Raw genomic sequence first — 19,009 nt, forward strand, 5'->3', positions numbered from 1 at the left:
TGTCAGCATGACACTTTTTCAACTCACCTCCACTTTTTCCACAAATATTATTGAAGAGAGGATAATGTGGTTCAAATTGGTCAATGATGATAATGCTAGCTTATTTTTTTTTTAAAAAACCAATGGTTTACTTAAACTTGTTAATATACTTCAGTATAATTATCAGTTCATTATCACTTGAAATGACAAAGTGTTATGCTTTGTCTGTATTTATACCACTAATTGCGATTTTCTGCTAAAATGGTTACTGCTTTATCATTTAACTAAGTGTGTTAATTATGTTATACATTTTTGTTCTGCTAAGATACTGAGTCAATTTCCAGTACAGTTTATATTCTAAAACACTTTTATTAATCATAGAAGCACAAATATTTTTGTTAAAAATTAGAAATGAGCAATTTGGCAATGTGCACCTAGATACGATAGCACTGCACTTGCAGTGTTCCAGCTCCCTCTACCTTCTGGCAAAGTGACAAATGCTAGTGTCTGTATTCATGAAGATGTGGCTTGTAATAATACTAAAATTATTACAGCTGTTTCCATAATTTTGTAGGTAATAGTTTCAGCAGATTAAATGACATTTAATGATTAATTGCACAAAATAAATGGGGAAAGATCAAGAAAACTAAGATTGTAGGCAGTGTTTCAAATATATAGCAAATAGATCAGTCAATAAACAATAAGAGTTTAAAAAATAAATAAATAAGAAGAGGAATTTAATATTTTTGATACAACCCTTTTTCTCTACCCAAAATAATTAAGTATCCTCTTTCAGCTACAAACCTACTGACTGTGCATTTCGGATAATAATAATTAACATAACTTTGGATCGTACATTTGGAAATGAAAACTTGGTAATCTGTGATAGTTGCAAGTTGCGAATATCGTCACCCATACCTCCAGAATTATAATGTGGGAATTTACAAATTTCAAAACGAAATCCCTTTCTGAAATTAAATGGGTGCAACAGAAGTCATTCTACTTTTAAATACAATAGTTCAGAATCAAATAAGGTACTATTTAAATCAGATTACCTCCAATTTAACAGAAGTACAAGTATTTCACACCCAGTTTAAAAAAAAATACCAATTCAGTTCTGACAGAGGTCCATAAATTACTTATAACAGCATTTGAAAGATCACGAAGTAGTTGTGAGTAATCACAATGAGGTCTAATTACTGGGGCAATTAGCTGTGTAACTTCAGTGATTGATTGGAGCTTAAGTCGATCTTGAGGATCTTATTGAAGATAGCCAGGAAGCAATCTTTCAAAAGCTAGCAACCTGGTCTGGAACTGTACGTGAGCACCATGATGGTGATTGAAACCTAGAAGATTGACATTTTTTTACCTTACCGTGCACAAGCTTTGAGTTCCTTTCACGCATTTTGTTTTAAATTCTACATGAAAGGACTGCTGTTAAAAAAGTTGATATTTATGCTTCCATTGATTTTCATTTAGTAAAGAATGTAGTCATCAAAATGCTTAAATCTTCATAGAAAGCATGTTAAGTAAACAGCTTTTTTTCAATTATGTAGAATTGATCATAATTTAAAGTGATATGCAACTAATGTAAATATATTATTTTAAAAGGTAATGTCAATAAATGATAGCTTGCAAATGTAATTAATAGTCCCCAGTCTTTCTTCTAAAAGAAACCATGAGGTAGATTTTTGTCTTTGTCACTTGGGCTGTAAGCATCACCAAGAAGGGTGCAGAAGAGAAAACTTGGCGGGAAGATCCACAGGACACTAACAGAATGTCAAGATCTTCCTTCCAGTCATTTTGGGGAAGGGAAACAAGACATGTCCTGCTACAAACATGCAAATATCTACACCACATTTTCTTTCTATACTCAATCCTAATGCTCAGGTGGTAAAGAGAGAAAGTACCCTCTATGAAAGTTCTAACTTGCAACAAAAAAATGTCATGGGAAGAGATTGCATTTACTGAGGTAAATCAAAGATACCATAGTAGATGTAAGTTTAGTTGTCATAGAGTCATAGAATCATATAGCACAGAAACAGACCCATCAGTCCAACCAGTCCATGTCACCAAAAATCCCAAACTAAATTCATCCCACTTGCCTGCACTGGGCCTATATCTCTCCAAACATTTCTTATTTATGCCCTTATCCAAATGCATTTTACATGTTGTAGTCACCACGTTTCAAATTTTCTAGCTGAATTTCTTTACAGGTTGTGAATCTTGAAGTAGTTAAAAAGATTATATATAGCCTTTTGAATCATTAACAGAATCTGTTTGAATAGCCTGAATTGACGACTAAATATATTTATGTATTTCAAAACAGCAGGTCTGAAGTTTCCAAAGACATCTATTTTAATGTTTCACACCAAAAATGTAAATATATTATTGAGAACTTTTAAAAAATAATTCCTAAAATAACAGTTCTTACAAGAAAACAATTAGAAAGTGTTCATTATGCACCACGAGACTGTTTAACATCTTAAAATAGAAATGATTGGTTAATAATTTTGGTGTAGAAGGTCAGGGCAATTTTCTAATAAGTTATGATTATTTTTGCAATGAATAAAAGCAAAAATACTGTAAAACCTGGAAATCTGAAACAAAATGAAAAGTGCTGGAGTAACTCAGCATGTCTGGCAGCATCTGTGAAGAGAGAAACAGGGTTAGTGTTTCAAGTCCAGTATAACTTCCCTTTAGAATTCCAGTTTGAATCTTAGCTCTTTAACTCTCTCCATGTTTGAGATGGTTTCAGTTATTTCCAAGTAATTGAGACTCAAATCTAATGGATTAGCAAAAATGTTAGTTACTTGAAGATTACATTTAAAATCATTGTCTAGATTGATAACCCCCCCTATCCTTTGTGGCTGTCATTCATGGGGCAATGCAAGTACTTGTTTTCCGTATTCTAGTTAATATTTATGTATGATATTCTTGTGATAAAGATTGCATATAGCGTAACATGTTACATGTTTTTCAAATCCTATGTACAGGCTGAAGGGCCTGTTCTGCGCTGTACTGTTCTATGTTCTATGTAATCTGTTGAAACAAATCATTACAAAATATGTCTCATTTTCATGTTTTATTTGTTAGTTTAAAACTGTGATGAACAATTGTAGTATGTTCTGCCATTCAATTAGATCATGGTTGAACTGCATCTTGGACAGGATTTGTAGCTCTACCTGAGGTCAGCATTGGAGTTGAGGCATGGGAACCAAAATATAGCTTCATAGGTCAACACACCACTTTGCATGTTCCATCCTACTTCCAGCCATTTTTGTGGGAGTCGGATTGGTGGATGGTGAAGCACAGTGTTGACTCATTGAAAAACAATTACATTCAATTCAAGGAGGCAGTCTGGAATGTAACCAGTTCAATTTAACCTCCAAATTCCCACAGGTGGCAGGGGCTAATTTAGATGCCTGAAGGCAAAGTGTCATCAATAGTTGGGAGTGAGGGCAGGGCAGGTCGAAAGGCCTTCTCTGTCTGCCTGGGTGCAGGATCAGCTGCAAAATGCTCTGTAGAGGAGCTTCTGCTTCTCTCATGCTGATGCCTTGTTTCTAACAGCCATTATATTTCGGTTTTAAGAAGTTGCAATGAGTGTGCCTCAGTTTTTAAGAGTCTTCTTTCTTGCTTGCCTTCAAGCTGGAAGGCCTTTGATTAGGCTTTGGCACACCCATGTAGTATCCCTATGTCTCCTGTCTCCTTGTCAGTTAAGGGGGTGGTCATGTAAAATTACCAATAAATGACTGCCCACCCAGGGTCATATTTGTCACCCAGAAACATCTCCATCTCCACTGTGAAGAAAACATTTCTGCCCATTTATTCACTGTAGTTCCAAAACACCTATTCCTAACAAAAATCTCTCAATCTTCGTCTTCAACTTTTCAACTGATCAAATATCAACAGCTTTTTGTAGGCAAGAGTTCCAGTTTTCCCTTATGTTTGTGTGAAGGAATTATGCTGATGTTATTCTTGAATGGTCTAGCTCTAATTTTAATTTCAAATGATGGCCCTTTGTTCTGAGCTCCACACTTGAGAGCTTCTGAAAGAAAGAAAGTTTTCTTTTTTCTTGTTTAATGCATTCTGACTTAATATGCCTGCTTGTCTTACCAATTTAATTACACAACATTAAAATCCCTACTTGTTTTTGAACATCATTGTACAAACTCAGACCAATCTGTAAGCCTGACATTTTAATCAAACACACATCCAAAACAACTAATCATCTTTACAATCAAATAAGCTTCCCTGCTGCCTTTAGTTACCTGGGAATTCAGATTTCAGTTTCTATTCTGAAATTCTCAGCGGTGTCTTCATTGCTGTCATATATCTGATTGGAAGCTGTGGCAAACCTGTTTTGTATTCATTCAGAATCCACATTTATCAAGAAAAAATAAAGTTATAGTTTATATGCTAGTAAATAGAAAAAAATGATTTCCTATAGCATTAACAATGGAATTTGGATGTTAAAGACAATTGTGAATGCTATAAACTTTAGCAATCTCCTGTTTGTTTTTACAAATTCCAATGCAGTTGTAATATTAATTACTTTACAACAAGCTCTGCTTTATGTATTTGTTTTCAATTTCTTGTTTCTCAGAAACTTTACAACAAATATCACTTCTTGAACTTTGTCAATCTGTCAAGTGCTTCCTATGGGTAATAAGAGATGAGGGCATTAAAAAATCATCCATTGTGGGTTGGGATTGCTTTTCCTGCCTTAGCCTCAAATACCACCAAAGCACAAGAGAATGTTGAATTCAGACAGAGATGATAAATGAAATAAAAAGATATCTGTTATTAGACTACTGCCATGTCATGAGTTCACCTGTAAAAAGAAGAATCCAGGAAATTCGAAATTAAGTATTAAGTGCTGAAATAAAGCATCACTTTCTGTTTTTTTTAGCAAGACTTGAATATTTTTTAGCTTTGCAGCAATTAATTCATCTGGGATTACATAAAAATAACAAAATATAAAACAGGTATTTAGTAAAATATGTTTGTAACTTTTTTATTGCTATTCTATTATTTTAGGGAATGATAAATCAAGTCCTATTGATTTCTTTTTTGATATTTCAGTAAGGGGACTTTTTCAATGTTAACTGCATTCACCATGTTATCTTTTCCATTGATTTTGCAGCTAGTGGAGCATTTTTGATGTATAGTGATTTTTTAAATTGAACTAAATGGTTGGTTTTTGCTTTTACAATTCCATTAATACTTTATGACCATCATGTAATGCTATTTCATACCTGAATTCTTACTTCTTGAATTGTAATAGCTTCTACTTTGAGCATGATTTTTGCATGGAAAAGTCTACAATACGATTTCTCATTCAAAGATATGTTAATTCACAATAAAATTATTACTACCCATGAAATGATTCTTGAATGATAAATATATTCAATGTACCAGTTTTCCTAGAATGCTCAAAAGAGATTGTACTCTTTTACTTTTAAGTTATTTATAAGTAAGAGTTTTGCAGCCCAAATAGAATTGAAAGTGGTATGCCAACAGTCAAAATTGATCAAATTGTTTAAAAAGGATTTACATAATCAAGCTGCTAACTCTGTGTCACCAAGTTGATCAGTTTTCTCTTTAAACTGTGAGTGTGGTATACTCCCAGTATGCTTTGGGAATAATTTTAGCTCATCCCAGTTCCTTCCCTAAAGACCACTGAAGCACGGAGCATGGGCCAAGAGGATTTATAAATCTCCAGTCTTTAATGCTGTGCCTATCTTTCCCAATGGAGTTTAGCTTTGCACTTAGACAGGATTTGTTTAGTTTTATACCATCATTATCTTTACATTAGTGTGGGGAAGCTTACCTCATTTCCAGTTGTCAATGGGCTATGCTTGTAACAAGTAGAATCTGAGAATCTTACAATTCTCTAGTTTCAGGAATCCTTTGTGAAGTAATTGCTTGCTTTGGCCAAAGCAGTGCTTTATTCTTGAGGGACTCTGTGCTATAAACTTTGAGTTAAATGCTCCCACTGCAACTAGAATGTGGGTGAGTGTTTAGATTCTAGCTAGTTAGAGGCTCCTTTGGAATTCCCCATTAACTGGAGCTGGGAAATAGTAGATTTCCCCAGTTAGTGTAGTCAGAGATGAAACTGTTGATTGACATACTGATATTCAGACTCTTGGTTAGAAATGTATCCAGTTTTCTGCTGTGTATTCTAAGGGGTAGTCAAGCTGTCCTCAAAATCTGAACCTTTCTGCTTTATTGATTGTTTAAAGGTTCATTTAAGTCAAATGGCCCATAGCAGCTTTTTTTTCCAGTTTATGGAAAGCATTTAGATAGTTTCTTTATCTGAGCAAATACATCAGTAAGTGATAAATGAACAAACATAAAGAGCCTTTGGAGGAAAAAGGCCCAAGAAGTTCAATGATTACATTGGCATACAAATTTTACTCACAGAAATGAAATTTCATCATGGGTTTCTTCTTTACATTTGTTTAAGAAACAATTTTTTAAAAAAGTGTGCTTTGATTACAATTGGCATGATTTGTATTGGTATTTCTTTTTCTTATAAAATATTGCAATCAAAACTACATTTGATTAAAGAATATTGAATGTAATAAATAAGCAAGTTTATGTTAATGTCAGAAAAATAAATGGGAATCCTCCAATTAATTCTATGTAGGAGCAAACTATCCTCTCAAAGCATTTTTTTTTTGGTCATTCAATCATTGATAAATAGGAACTGCAAACAAATTACAGAGTGCTGTGCAATAGACCATTCATATCAGGGTAGTATTTATTTCAAATGTTCAAGCAGAAGAAGGGTCATTGTGCTATTTCCCCCTTGATGTAGCCTTTATGAAGCGTATTTTCTATGCGTCAGACAGGCGAGACATACATACAATGATATTTTAGGTTCCTAAACCTCATACACACTAATAGACCATATCATTGCATCTATGTGGTAACATCCTTCATTTTTTACAACACCAGTCACCGTAGAAAACTCAGGTCAGTTAAAAAAAATTCAGAGCCCTGTAACTGGTAACATTTCATATTTATTTTCTTTTTTTTTTAACCAAGTCTAATACAAATAATGAACAGATGTCTCAAAATCCCCTTGTTAAAAGAACATTTTCAAATTTGACCAAGTATCACTCTGGCACAAATGTCATAAACTACAATATGTAGAAATAGAGCTCTGTAATAATTACTGAGTGGATAGATGGCAATTTATAGATTGCAACATCTACTTTATAAGTATATTGAATGTCTTGAAATTATGGCAGTTACTGATCACTGATTGAGCTGGGCTTGTGTTATTGCACCATGTTCTTGCTTGTACCTTGAGAGCAGTAAAGCATCAATAAAATAAAAAGTACTGCATTTTAAATGAAATTTCAATTGAAAAACTTAACAGCCCTTCAAATTGCAGAATTTAACACAGACCAGTAAAGCTTAAATAACACATTTCTCAGCAGACCATGGTTTGCACTCAAGGTGACTTGATTGTCTCATGTGGTAAAATTATTTACAATTATGGAATTTCTCATGAGAGTTGCATCAAATTTTCTGTTCCATAACACCTATGCAGACATACGGTGGAATCTTTCAGTATTCATGAAGGCACTTGAACCTTTCTGATAATTGAATCAGTAACAGTGTTGAGTGGAGCAAGCATAAAAACCTGTTAACCTAAAGGTCAGATGTGTGCAATGTTTATTTATCAGTGAGCAAGGGGCTAAATCGGCAGCCCCTGTCACAATCCCAGCAAAATCATCTGTAATATTAACACAGAGTCGATGAATTCCAAAACCAGGATTAGCATGATAAACACAGAAGTGCTAAGAAATGTTGGCATTCCTTCTTGGCAGTTTGAACTTGAACAATGAGGTGTATTCTATATTAACCCAATAAGTAGAATATTGAGTGATGAAATGTCTCAAGGTTGCCCACTATTCAACACAATAAAATCTGGAAATAATGATCAAATGCTATGATATATATTTTGAATTTCATAATCTCATCCCTGTGACAGAATGCACTTTGTTATTATTAATATTTTTGCTCCTTAGTTGCACTTCTTTTCCACCCACCACCTCCTTTATATATCACATCTCCCTTCAGTCAGAGACGCGGTCGAAGCTGTCAGCTTCTCTGTGTCTGTTGCCACATGTTACTATGCATTTGGTCAATAGGAGGTATGAATTAAGGTGGACAGTTATGCCTCCTCCTCAGGTTTGAATGCCCTCCTGTCACAAGGTGATTCACCTACTGGCCCAACCAAAGTAATCTGCATATATGTAATATTAACTGTTTTAGAAATGAATGTCATCTTCAAAACTATATTTTGCTGGCTGGTGTACATTAACCCTTTACCAAATATTCATTGAATTGCCAAATTTAATTATGATTTCTTTGCATAGAGAAAGCTAAAGGTTATGATTATGATTAGTATTGTTGGAATAAACTGGGGACAATGCAAATCCTGTAAAAAATTAATTGTATAAATTATTAATCAGTGATACATTCCATGAAATCATGCTGTGCACTATTAACACATAACTGCATTGTGTTTGCCCAAATTTACTCTCTCCATTGTTTTAATAAAGGGGAAAAAAGTGTTTAAAACCGTATTACTGCTTAAATTCATGCTAGCATAGCATCACGCAATTTCACATATTTGTTTCTTTTCTTCTCTCTCCACAGCAGATTCTGTGTATCAGATTATGCAGACAGAGAAAATAAATGCCAAGCAATTAAATGTAGAAGGCAAAATAGGGGTTCAAACAATTTGATGTTATATAATATAACACCTTAGGGAAGGCAGATCAGACAGAGCAACAATTCAACCACCTTGTAGACCAGAACAGCACAAATTCGCTGTAATTGAGCCATATAACCAAACTTTGTCTTAGTTGTGTAATGTGACATGTATTACATTGAGAGGACATGAATCCAGTGTGGTTATATTATCTCCATGAATTTTATTTAAATAAACTCATAACTATAGAATGACAAGTTGTTTGGCAGTTCTGGTCATTTCCCTAATGGCCAAGCAGATAAAGCACCCAATCCCTGATCTACATTGAGTTAACAAATTTTGGTTAGTCAAGATTCTATCTGTTACAATTGGTCTTTGCTGTCTGATGATAGTCTTTTTTTTAAATTTCTGATACCTATCCAGTTGTCACTGTTTGAAAGGTTAGGAATGGTGATATCACACCAATAAACAATTTCATTTCGGTCCATATTTCAGGATTAGCCGCTCATGCGAGGAACAAAGGTGACTTAGGTTTTTATGAATTGATTGGCTTTGCTACTCCTCCTGAAAGTACAGGTGAAATTGTTGCTTATAGGGTCCTGTGTTTAATCTAATATTTATTATCAGCATAGCAAAACCAAGTCTGATTTAGGAAGAAGAACACTGTGTGGCTAATGCTTGTGCATATATTTTGGCAAATCTAGAACAGTTCACCAAACGCTAAGATGCAGCTATATATCTGAAGGGCCTGCAACTGTGAGAAATACTACACGGTAAAATCTGCTTGCACATTCGTTTTGTGGATTTAGTTTGGTCAGAGTCTGCTTTGGAGAAAGTGAGGACTGCAGATGCTGAAGATCAGAGTCAAGAGTGTAGTGCTGGGAAAGCGCAGCAGGTCAGGCAGCATCCAAGGAGCAGGAGAATCGACGTTTTGGGCATAAGCCCTATATCAGGAAAATGCCCTACATCAGAACCTGTGTCCCAAACTACAATAAAGGGAACAATTATTATAGCAACAGAAATTATTGGAGAAAACTCAGCAGGTCTGGCTGCATTTGTGGAGACAAAACAGAATTTATATGTTTATATCTTTTTGTTTATGCATCCGCAGTACTTTGTTTTATCATCTAAGATCATTCTTTAGATTCCTGGATATACCAGTGGAGAAAGTATTTGAGTTTGTTAATACACAATATCATTGAATGATATGAAATAAGTCTACATCTAGTCTTTCCAAGACACAGATGTCACGCCAATACTATCAGGAGGATCTGCAAAACATTTATTAGCAATTACATGAGAAACAATGATTTACTCATCGGCTTAATTGCCAGTTATAGAGCCGGTCATGTATTGGCTCTCTTTATAGAAGATTGGAATATAGGAATGTAGAGGAATAGACAAACATATAATGAAATTCAGCCTTTTGTTTTGCTTTCAAAATAGTCTTGTACCATTTTTTCTTCTTTTGAACTTCCAGAACAAGGACCAATGGATCCACCTCTTCTGCTGAATATCAGATCTCAAAACCTGTTATTGGTATGGGAACAGTGTAATAGTTACATTACTCAGTACCAAATTTAGTAGGATGGTTTCAGGCTGCATTACAGCTATTCTCTGAACTATCTACATGCATACTCTGTGCATGTTTTCCAAGTGGAAAGTTGTACAACAGCAGGATGTTCTCTGTCACCAGAGTCGCACCTGGTTCAAACAATTCAGGGAGCTCCTGAGAATATTTCTGATCCAGAACTTTATTCAGGCACTCCAATTTCTGTGCTTATATCATGGAATCCCTCAGCCTATCCCAATGGTATTATTGATAGCATATTAATGGAGATGAAAGTTAAGGGGACAGAAGAGATTTTTACCCTCATGATTGAAATTCTGGACAGCCACTGAGATATGCCAATAATTCTGTGAGCCCAAACCCTTGGATTACATATAAAAATAGAACCTAGTAAGCACTGTCAGTGGTGGAACAAATAGCAATACTTGCAATGAAGGACCACAGGCCTTCAAGACCAGCTGCAGTGCAGCCACCACGAATCCAGGTTCTGAGTCCAAATTCAGTTGACGTGGTTAATTCAAATTTATTTCAGCACATTTATTTTAACCACAAGAAGAGTTGCGCACAGCTTGATTATGTCTTTTGGTTTTAAATTTTTAGATGTTTATTTGAGGAAAATGGTATGGAGAAATGCTAAATATTTTACAATTAGGTATCCATTTATGTTGAATTATTATTTACTGAGGCAAAGATCCACAGTAAATGATGCTAATTATTTCAGATAAAATGCATGTGCTGTGTATTCAGAGCAGATTTTGCTGACACTGTTCATCAGGAACAAACTTCACGCAGAGGAGTGTTGGACACAGAACATAAAGTCTCAACATAGTCTTAGTTTTTATAGCGATTTTCTGAGAGGCAGAACTGAACTTGTTTCTTCATCATGCACAGATTAGAGAAAGCATTTGTAATAAAGTGGGCTGTCATGTTAAATCATAAGATGTGTGAGCAAAAGTAGGCCCATTGAGTCCACTCCACTGCAATCATGGCCGAACTGACAACTCTCAGATTCCATAACTCTACTTTCCTGTCTTATTGCCACAACCCCTGATTCTCTTACTGATAACAAATGTACTTCTCTCAGCCTTGAGAATACTGAACAACCCAGTCTCCAGTGCCTTCCATGGTAAAGAATTCCACAGATTGATGACCCTCTGGAAAAATATCTCCTAATCTTTGCCTTAAATGGGTGACCCTTATTCTGTGATTACTCCCTCTAGTCCAAGATCAACTCACAACTACTCCACATCTACCCTGACAAGCCCCTAGGAGTCTTATATGATTTCATAAGATCTCCTTTCATTTTTTTAAACTCCACTGAGTGCAGACCCAACCCATTCAACCTGTCCTCAAAATAAAATCTCCCCATATCCAGAATCAGCCTAGTGAAACTTTTCTGCACTGGCTCAAAGGCATTATATCTTTTCTCCAATAAAGACATTCAAGATATGTACAGTGTCTTTTCAAACATCTTTTTCAATTTCAAATACATCACACCTCCTGGTTCCCCTTTATCTATCCTGCTTTGTTACCTCCTCAAATGCTGTAATGAATTTGTCAGGTATGATTTACCCTTTATGAAACCAATGCTGAATCTGCTTGATTTTAATGTGTATTTCGAAATGCTCTGCTGTTGCATTCGACCGTTATTAAATGGAGCTGGAGTCTGACAACTTAAACACTTTTCATTTTTGTTTTGTAAAAATACAAGTGACAATAAATTACTACTCTCGTTTTTCTTACATTTTCCCAAAGTTCTCAGTCTTCCATCTTCTTTTTCACATTGTTCGCCCACTAGTTACTTAAAGATTACGCCACTTAAAAGCCTCTTTGGTTTGCTTTTGGAGATGTATTACATAGAATATCTGCAGGATAGATGGTCAGTTAGAGTCAGTTTTGGTGATAAGTTCCACTTCCTCTAATCTGGAATGTTCAGATGGGATTGTAACCTTGTGGCTGCCAATCACCATCAGTTGTCAAATCAATTCAGTCACCAAAACCAAAAGGTACAATCTTATAGGGGTCCAAGCAATGTGTGCTAAGGCAAGATGTGGGGCAGAATCTGGCAACAAGTGTGGCAATGCCTATTTCAATGGTGAGAGCAAATTGGGTGGCACAGTGGCTTATACTGCTGCCTCACAGCGCCAGGGTTCTGGGTTTGATTCCAGTACTCCAGTGGCTGCCTGCATGGAGTTTGCACAATCCCCCCCATATCTGCCTGAATACCCTCCAAGTGCTCCAGTTTCCTCCCACAGTTCAAAGATGTGCAGGCTAGGTAAATTGGCCATGCTAAATTGCCCATCGTGTCAGGTTATGTAAATTGGGTGGATTGGCCCATGGGAAGTGTGGGGTGGTTCTGTGTGGGATGTTCTTTGGAGGGTTGGTGTGGACTTGGTGAACTGAATGGTTTGCTTCCACATTGTAGGGATTCTATGATTTCCAATTACACAATCATTTATGCTTTGCACATGTCATGCCAAGATTCTCACTAGGCAACAGTGAGATGTAAATTGATGGAGATTGTTGTTTATTAAGTGCCTTTTTAATGCCACAACTCACTTCATTAATATTCAGCTTCCCATCTTACCACACTGGCTATACAATCGAAAAGGTGGGAAAACTTGACATGTGATCGAGAGCAAGCACTTGGTGGATACAGCTCTCCACTTTCTCCAAATGACTTTTGTGCTGCAAACTGAGCAGCAACATCTCGGGGTATGCTCAATGGACACTGGTCACACGCAACTCACATCCACAAACATTGACATCCAACATATGCCAGCCTCTAACGACCACCATGGTACATCTCTGGTCCATTTACAGGAATCTTCTACACTTCACTACTGCACATCAGGCTTTATCGGCAACTATTATTGTAAAGCTACAGCAGAGACACTGTGCGCTCAGGAACATGCACCCAGCTCATTACTGGACCAGGCTGGATCTCTGGGCTCCTTGCTGACTATCATAGCACTCAATCATTCTGAAGGTGCTCACAGCGTTCTTGCATTGCATTGGCTTGCCTTGCCTTTTTGACGCCTTAGCCAGCGATGCATATCATATTATTCTCTTTTGTCTTGCCATTTAGTGCAGGCACAAAGCCATGAAGCATGTCAGACTTGTCAGTAAACCTCTTTAGTTCAAGTGGGATAGCTTTCACTTGAGTTCCTGGCACTATAAGTGGTCAGGGTCTGATTGCAATTCAGGCCCTCTTTGCAGGAGAGTAGCACAGCCAGATGATGGGCAGCGCAGCACCAGGCATGACTCTTTCTAGTTTCTCATGGGCTGTTTATCATCTGGTGTGGATGACACAGCAATTACTTTTGCTGTTGATGGCACGGTCTTCTCAGCGAGTGAGTAGGCAATGCAGAGGGCACGAAAGATTCATAGAGTTGGGGTCTGGGGTCGGTGAATGCAAATGGAGAAGATATTGCTGATAGTAGTAAGAATAGTAGAGCATGAGTCATGTTTGAAGGTGAGTGCAGTAGCAGAGATGGAGTGAGTATGATACATTGGAGAAAAGATGGTGGCACTTACGCTTGTGGAGTGGAGAAGGGGATTGACCTTCTTTCTTCAATCCTGGGCAGTCAGCTATATGACTGAGACTGCGTTAACCTGGATAGACATTTCAGACCAGGTTACATGGTCTAGTTTCCAATCCTCCAGTGCAGGTCCTGCAGGAAAAGGAAGTAATGGTTGTAGATTATCTCATTCAGCATGACCTCTGGTACCTCACTGACAGAGTGAGCCATCAGTGTCTCCCTGTTTGCTATGTACAGGATAAAGGTCAGCTACCATGTGTAGCAGCTCCAGACTGACAGGGATTATCTGGGTGCACAGCAGCCTTTTATAGATGGTGCAGGATCAATAGACGCCAGTGAACTTTGGGATATCCACTGAATGGCGTGTTGTTCCACAAATAGCGTGTGGCATCTGGATTTGAGAAATGCCAAAGGACAGGGTAAGTAATTAGTGGGGCCAGTTTGGTAAGACAGGGTGAGAAAACTCTCGAAGGCTTGCGATGAAAGCCCAACAGAACTCAGACTTTGTCAAAATAAAAATTAAGATTTAGCCCAGAGATGCAGCTATAACTATCAGAGGCTTCCAACAATTCATAATGTTTTCCCTAGTAATGAAGATCAGACAGGAAATGATCCCTTGATTATTAAATGACCCACAGAAAGACATCCTACTAATCTCAGTCTTGACAGGAACAGTGTTTATTTCTTCTGTCTCATGGTGCAGAGGGAGAGAGGATATCTGCCCTACAATGTGTCGGATCAAGTTTTGATAGAATGTCGAGTTGTACCTGTAATTCCCATGCCAGAGTAAGAGAGCAACCTCAGCTGTGAGTGCAACAGTGAATTGTGAAGTAGAGGCTAGCTATTTCTTTACAGGGATTGAGGGAAAGAGAAACTTGAGTTGAATTACTCAAAACTTTGTTATAACTTTTATTATTTTCTTTTTGTTCTGCATCTTTGCAGGCAAGGCCAACATTTGATGCCCACTTTTAATTGCCTTTGGAAAAGCAGTGAGCCATGTTCTTGTATTGCCACATTTCAGACAGTGCTGGTATTTCGGCAGTGCTGTTAGGAAGGAGGTTTCAGGACTTTCACCCACAGGCATTCTGAAAAAGCAGCGAGTTAGCTCCAAGTCAGAATGGTGAGTGGCTTGGAGGGACACCTGCAAGTGGTGGTATTCCCATGCACAAGTTTGGAAAGTGCTGTCATTTTTTACAGGGCACACATTGCTGCCACTGTGTGCCAGTGATGAAGGGAGTGAATGCTTATGGTGGTGGATGGTCTGCCATTTTAATGGGCTGCTTTGTCCTGTATGATGCTGAGATTTTTTGTTGGAGCTGCATTCATTCAGGCAAGTGGGAAATATTCCATCATACTGTTGATTTCTGCTTCGAATATGTGTGGACTGCTTGGGAGGATGAGATGTAATTTACTTTCACAGAACTTGCAGCCTCTAACCAACTCATAAAGCCACAATATTCAAAAGACAGATGAAATGGTTTTTAAAAAAAAAACTTGTAGAGCAAAATTTAACAGCACATGTTCTTTCTGTTCAATGTTAATTCTCATGACGTTGATGATGGGGCTTTAGTGATAGTATGCCACTGCATATCAAGGGGAGAGGATTAAATTCACTGTTGTTGGAGGTGATTATTGTGTGGCTTTTGTGTGTCATTGATGTTATTTGCTTCATACCCTTCCTGTTATTTCTATTGTTTAAATACAGAATGTGCCAATAACAGATGTCTGAAAGATTTTGGACAAGACATTGGTTATGAACACCTATATAATTGTACTGGAGTCTGGAGGTTTAGTTGAGTGAACATGCAATTGTTATTCTGGAAAGCCCTTGGATAAGAAGAAAAATGGGCAGACTTAATATTGCCTTAATGAGAGGATTCCACTTTTTTTTCATCAAGCTTGCAAGTTAAGGTAGTCTCTTGTAGCTTCTAACCTACAGAAAAGGAATAAGCAGTAAATTACTTCATTTAGTCATAATAGCATGACAGTAGAAATAGAGCCTGATTGCCTTATCTCTAATAGTATATTTGCTTTGGTCAGGAAAAACAATTAAAGAAAATCAATTCACAGAAAACAATGGAAATACAGAGCAGATCCATCAGCATCAGTAAAGAGAAAAGTGAGATTAACATTTTGTGTGTTGACCTTCATCAGAACTGCAAACAGATATGCATCTGATGCTTATTTACACATTTCAGCTTTAGTTTCAGATTTCCAATTAAGTATTCCAATCCCATGCTCCTACTTTATTCCCATTCTCCTCAATTTTCCTCCTTTGCAATCAAATATTTCATTTCTCGTTTAAAGGAATTTAGGAGTGTGACATCAAGAAGGATCTCTGACAGCGAAGTCCACATTTCAATCATTATACCTTTCCCTCCAATCTCCCCTTTGCGCGTGATGATCAAATTTTTGTATACCCTTCCATTGACTAGTTAAAATAATCTATCATGATTTAACCTGCTATATCCTATTCCCTACTCACATCCTCCTTCTGTAAGCCTTTTCTTCCCTTTGATACTGTCTTGTATATTATTTACTCCATGTTTTTATCTCTTTACTTATGTCCACCACTGTTGGTCTCTTAAACTATTTTCAGTCTTTTCTTGTATGTCTCTGTCTGTCTCTTTTTCTCCCCTCCAACCTATAAATTATTTTGGTACTATTGACATGTCAGTAAATACAGCAGGTGAAGAATTACATAATTTTATGTTGTTGCTGGTAAACTGCTCATGATGCAATGAAACTTCAAAAGCTATTAAGTCTTATTGCAGCACGACAGTGCAAGGCTGCCTGTTATGTAGCAAACAGTTTGCTACAAGGAACATCAGACACAAACAAAGTGGCCAGTTGTGAGCGAGGTAAGAATCTACTTATTTCCCTTTATCACTGGTCTCACCATCTGTGCCTATACAAAATGGGTGCTCAGTTCAGCTCAGATATTCCAAAATATTATAGATACTAGCTATAGTATGTCAAAGTCCAGAGTAAGAGTGTGCAAGTTATTATGCTCATCATCTAGACCAGTGTGCACATGATTCCCTAAATCAGGCCACTGCTGTGGAGAAACAAGTACTTGATACACTGAAGCTGTCATATAATCAGCTGATGGTGTCCCTCATTATGCTAATATCAAAAAATGAAGGCTGATGGCCCTATTTCAGAGCATAAGTGTATTAAATGCTGATATATTGCTGTCACACTGTATAATTCCTGGGATTCTGAGTATCATTTTAAATGTAAACTCTGGGTGGAATCTTACAGGAAGCTGATTGATGTCAACTATGATGAGATATCTGACAGAGTCAGACAAGATGCCTCACAAGGTTTATCTCACAAAACAAGCAACTTGAACCATCTTTTATGATTTACCCAAGTGGCATTGCAAGATTGTGGCCAGGCAATGGTCAGTTGCCATTTGATGGTGATTATTGCTTGTTAAAGACATTGTCAATGGCATAACTCTTACCAAACCTGCATAACAAGCTCACCATTGGGAAAATCCAACATAGAAAGCAACTACGATAACTCAGCTTGTTGCTTGCTCTGGACAATCTCTATGTTGCCTGCAACCAAACTGCAGTTCCAGGCATGATCCATGGGCACCTTTCACCCACAGATATTGACATGTGGCATCTGACAACTCCTCATGACTATCCTGGCACCTTTCCAGTGCACTGCCAGTATGCTCTAGAAGTACAGATGTGCACTGTAGTTGCATCAGCCACCAGCATTAAAAGGATGCAACTTGGATACTGTGCACACAAGAGCAGGCACCCAGCTCATGGACTGGATCAGGCGACATCTTAGGGCTTGCACTTTTAGCGCCTACTAGCATGCCTGCAACATGCATGCCTTCCTTTACTTTACCAATTAGCTCTGTTACACAGTAGGCAGCTTGCCTTGCTGCTCAGTTGCCTTCAGAGTAGAGGGTGCATATGTGCAGCACCATGCTACTTCAAGTTCACACCCGAACCAAATGTCTGCAGTTTCTTTTAAAACCACACAGCATGTGTAGCAAACAAACAGGCACATCTCAAAGTCTTAGGGGAATAATCCTTACTGAAGTCCATGGAGACACCTGCCAGTCAGAGGGTGTTTCAGTGGATACTCACATCCCTTACACTAATTACCTCAAAGTCAGTGAATGGTCAGGGGACAGGAAGGTGTGACTATGAGTGAGGCAGGTAGAGGGATCCAGGAGGTGAAGGAGTCCCAGCCCTTAACCCTGCCTCACAGATTTGAGATTCTTGCTCCCTGCATGGATAAGAGTGGGGGTGCAGGGAGGATGAGCAAGCTGACCATGGCACTGTGTTACAGCAAGCCATTCAAGAGGCGGTAGAAAAGACAAATATAGTTGTAATTGGGGATAGCATAGTCTGGCAAATAGACACTGTTCTCTGTGGCCAGGATTGAGAGTCTCAAAGGCTGTCACCTGCCTGGTGCCTGGGTTCAGGAAATCTCATCTGGGCTGCAGAGGAACTTGGAGTGGAAGGGGAAAGATCCCAGTTGTCATGGTCCACATAGGTAACAATGACATAGATAAGAAGAAGTTTTGCTCAGGGACTATGAGCAGCTAGGGCGGAAAATATAAAGCAGAAACAGAAAGGTAATGATCTCTGGATTACTAACTGAGCCACAAGTAAATTGGCATAGGGTCAACAAGATTAGAGATAAACAAGTGTCTCAAAGATTGTTGTGGGAGAAACAGGTTGAATTCGTGGGGAACAGCAGCAGTACTGTGGATGGAGGGAACTGTTCCAATGGGACAGGTTGCACTTGAATCAGGCTAGGTTCAGAGTCCTGGTGAATCACAAAACTAGGGCTGTGTGTGTGTGTGTGTGTGGGTGGGGGTCAGGGTAGGCAGGGTTCAGTTGCCTGGAAAGTTATGGAAAAAGCCAGAGGGATGAGGGCTCAGCAGAAGTTATGAAAGTTTGCAGAATAAATAATAGGACAGAGAGGATGGAAAGGGCTTGGAATCTAACTTCAGGAACAGTAAATGAGGAGACAACAATGAGAAGGGGCCAGTCCCTGCAGGATTAGAGGTATTGTACTTAAATGCACACAGTATATGAAACAAGGTAAATGAGCTCATAGCACTGATTGAAACTGGTAGGTACGATGCCACAGAGATGTGCCTGCAAGTTGATGAGGGCTGGGAACTAAACTTCCAAGGATACAGGT

General features: G+C 37.8%; 1 protein-coding gene across 1 annotated transcript in view; it reads left to right on the top strand.

The window, feature by feature from the left end:
• ush2a (Usher syndrome 2A (autosomal recessive, mild)) overlaps positions 1–19,009 on the top strand; it is a 929,735-nt gene that overhangs the window by 567,143 nt on the left and 343,583 nt on the right. Inside the window, 4 exon segments of the mRNA XM_072580162.1 lie at positions 10,194–10,610; positions 10,613–10,666; positions 10,669–10,717; positions 10,719–10,791. Coding sequence (XP_072436263.1) covers positions 10,194–10,610; positions 10,613–10,666; positions 10,669–10,717; positions 10,719–10,791 — 593 coding nt within the window.

The sequence above is a fragment of the Chiloscyllium punctatum genome, chromosome 11, assembly GCF_047496795.1.
Source record: "Chiloscyllium punctatum isolate Juve2018m chromosome 11, sChiPun1.3, whole genome shotgun sequence".
Taxonomy (NCBI): domain Eukaryota; kingdom Metazoa; phylum Chordata; class Chondrichthyes; order Orectolobiformes; family Hemiscylliidae; genus Chiloscyllium; species Chiloscyllium punctatum.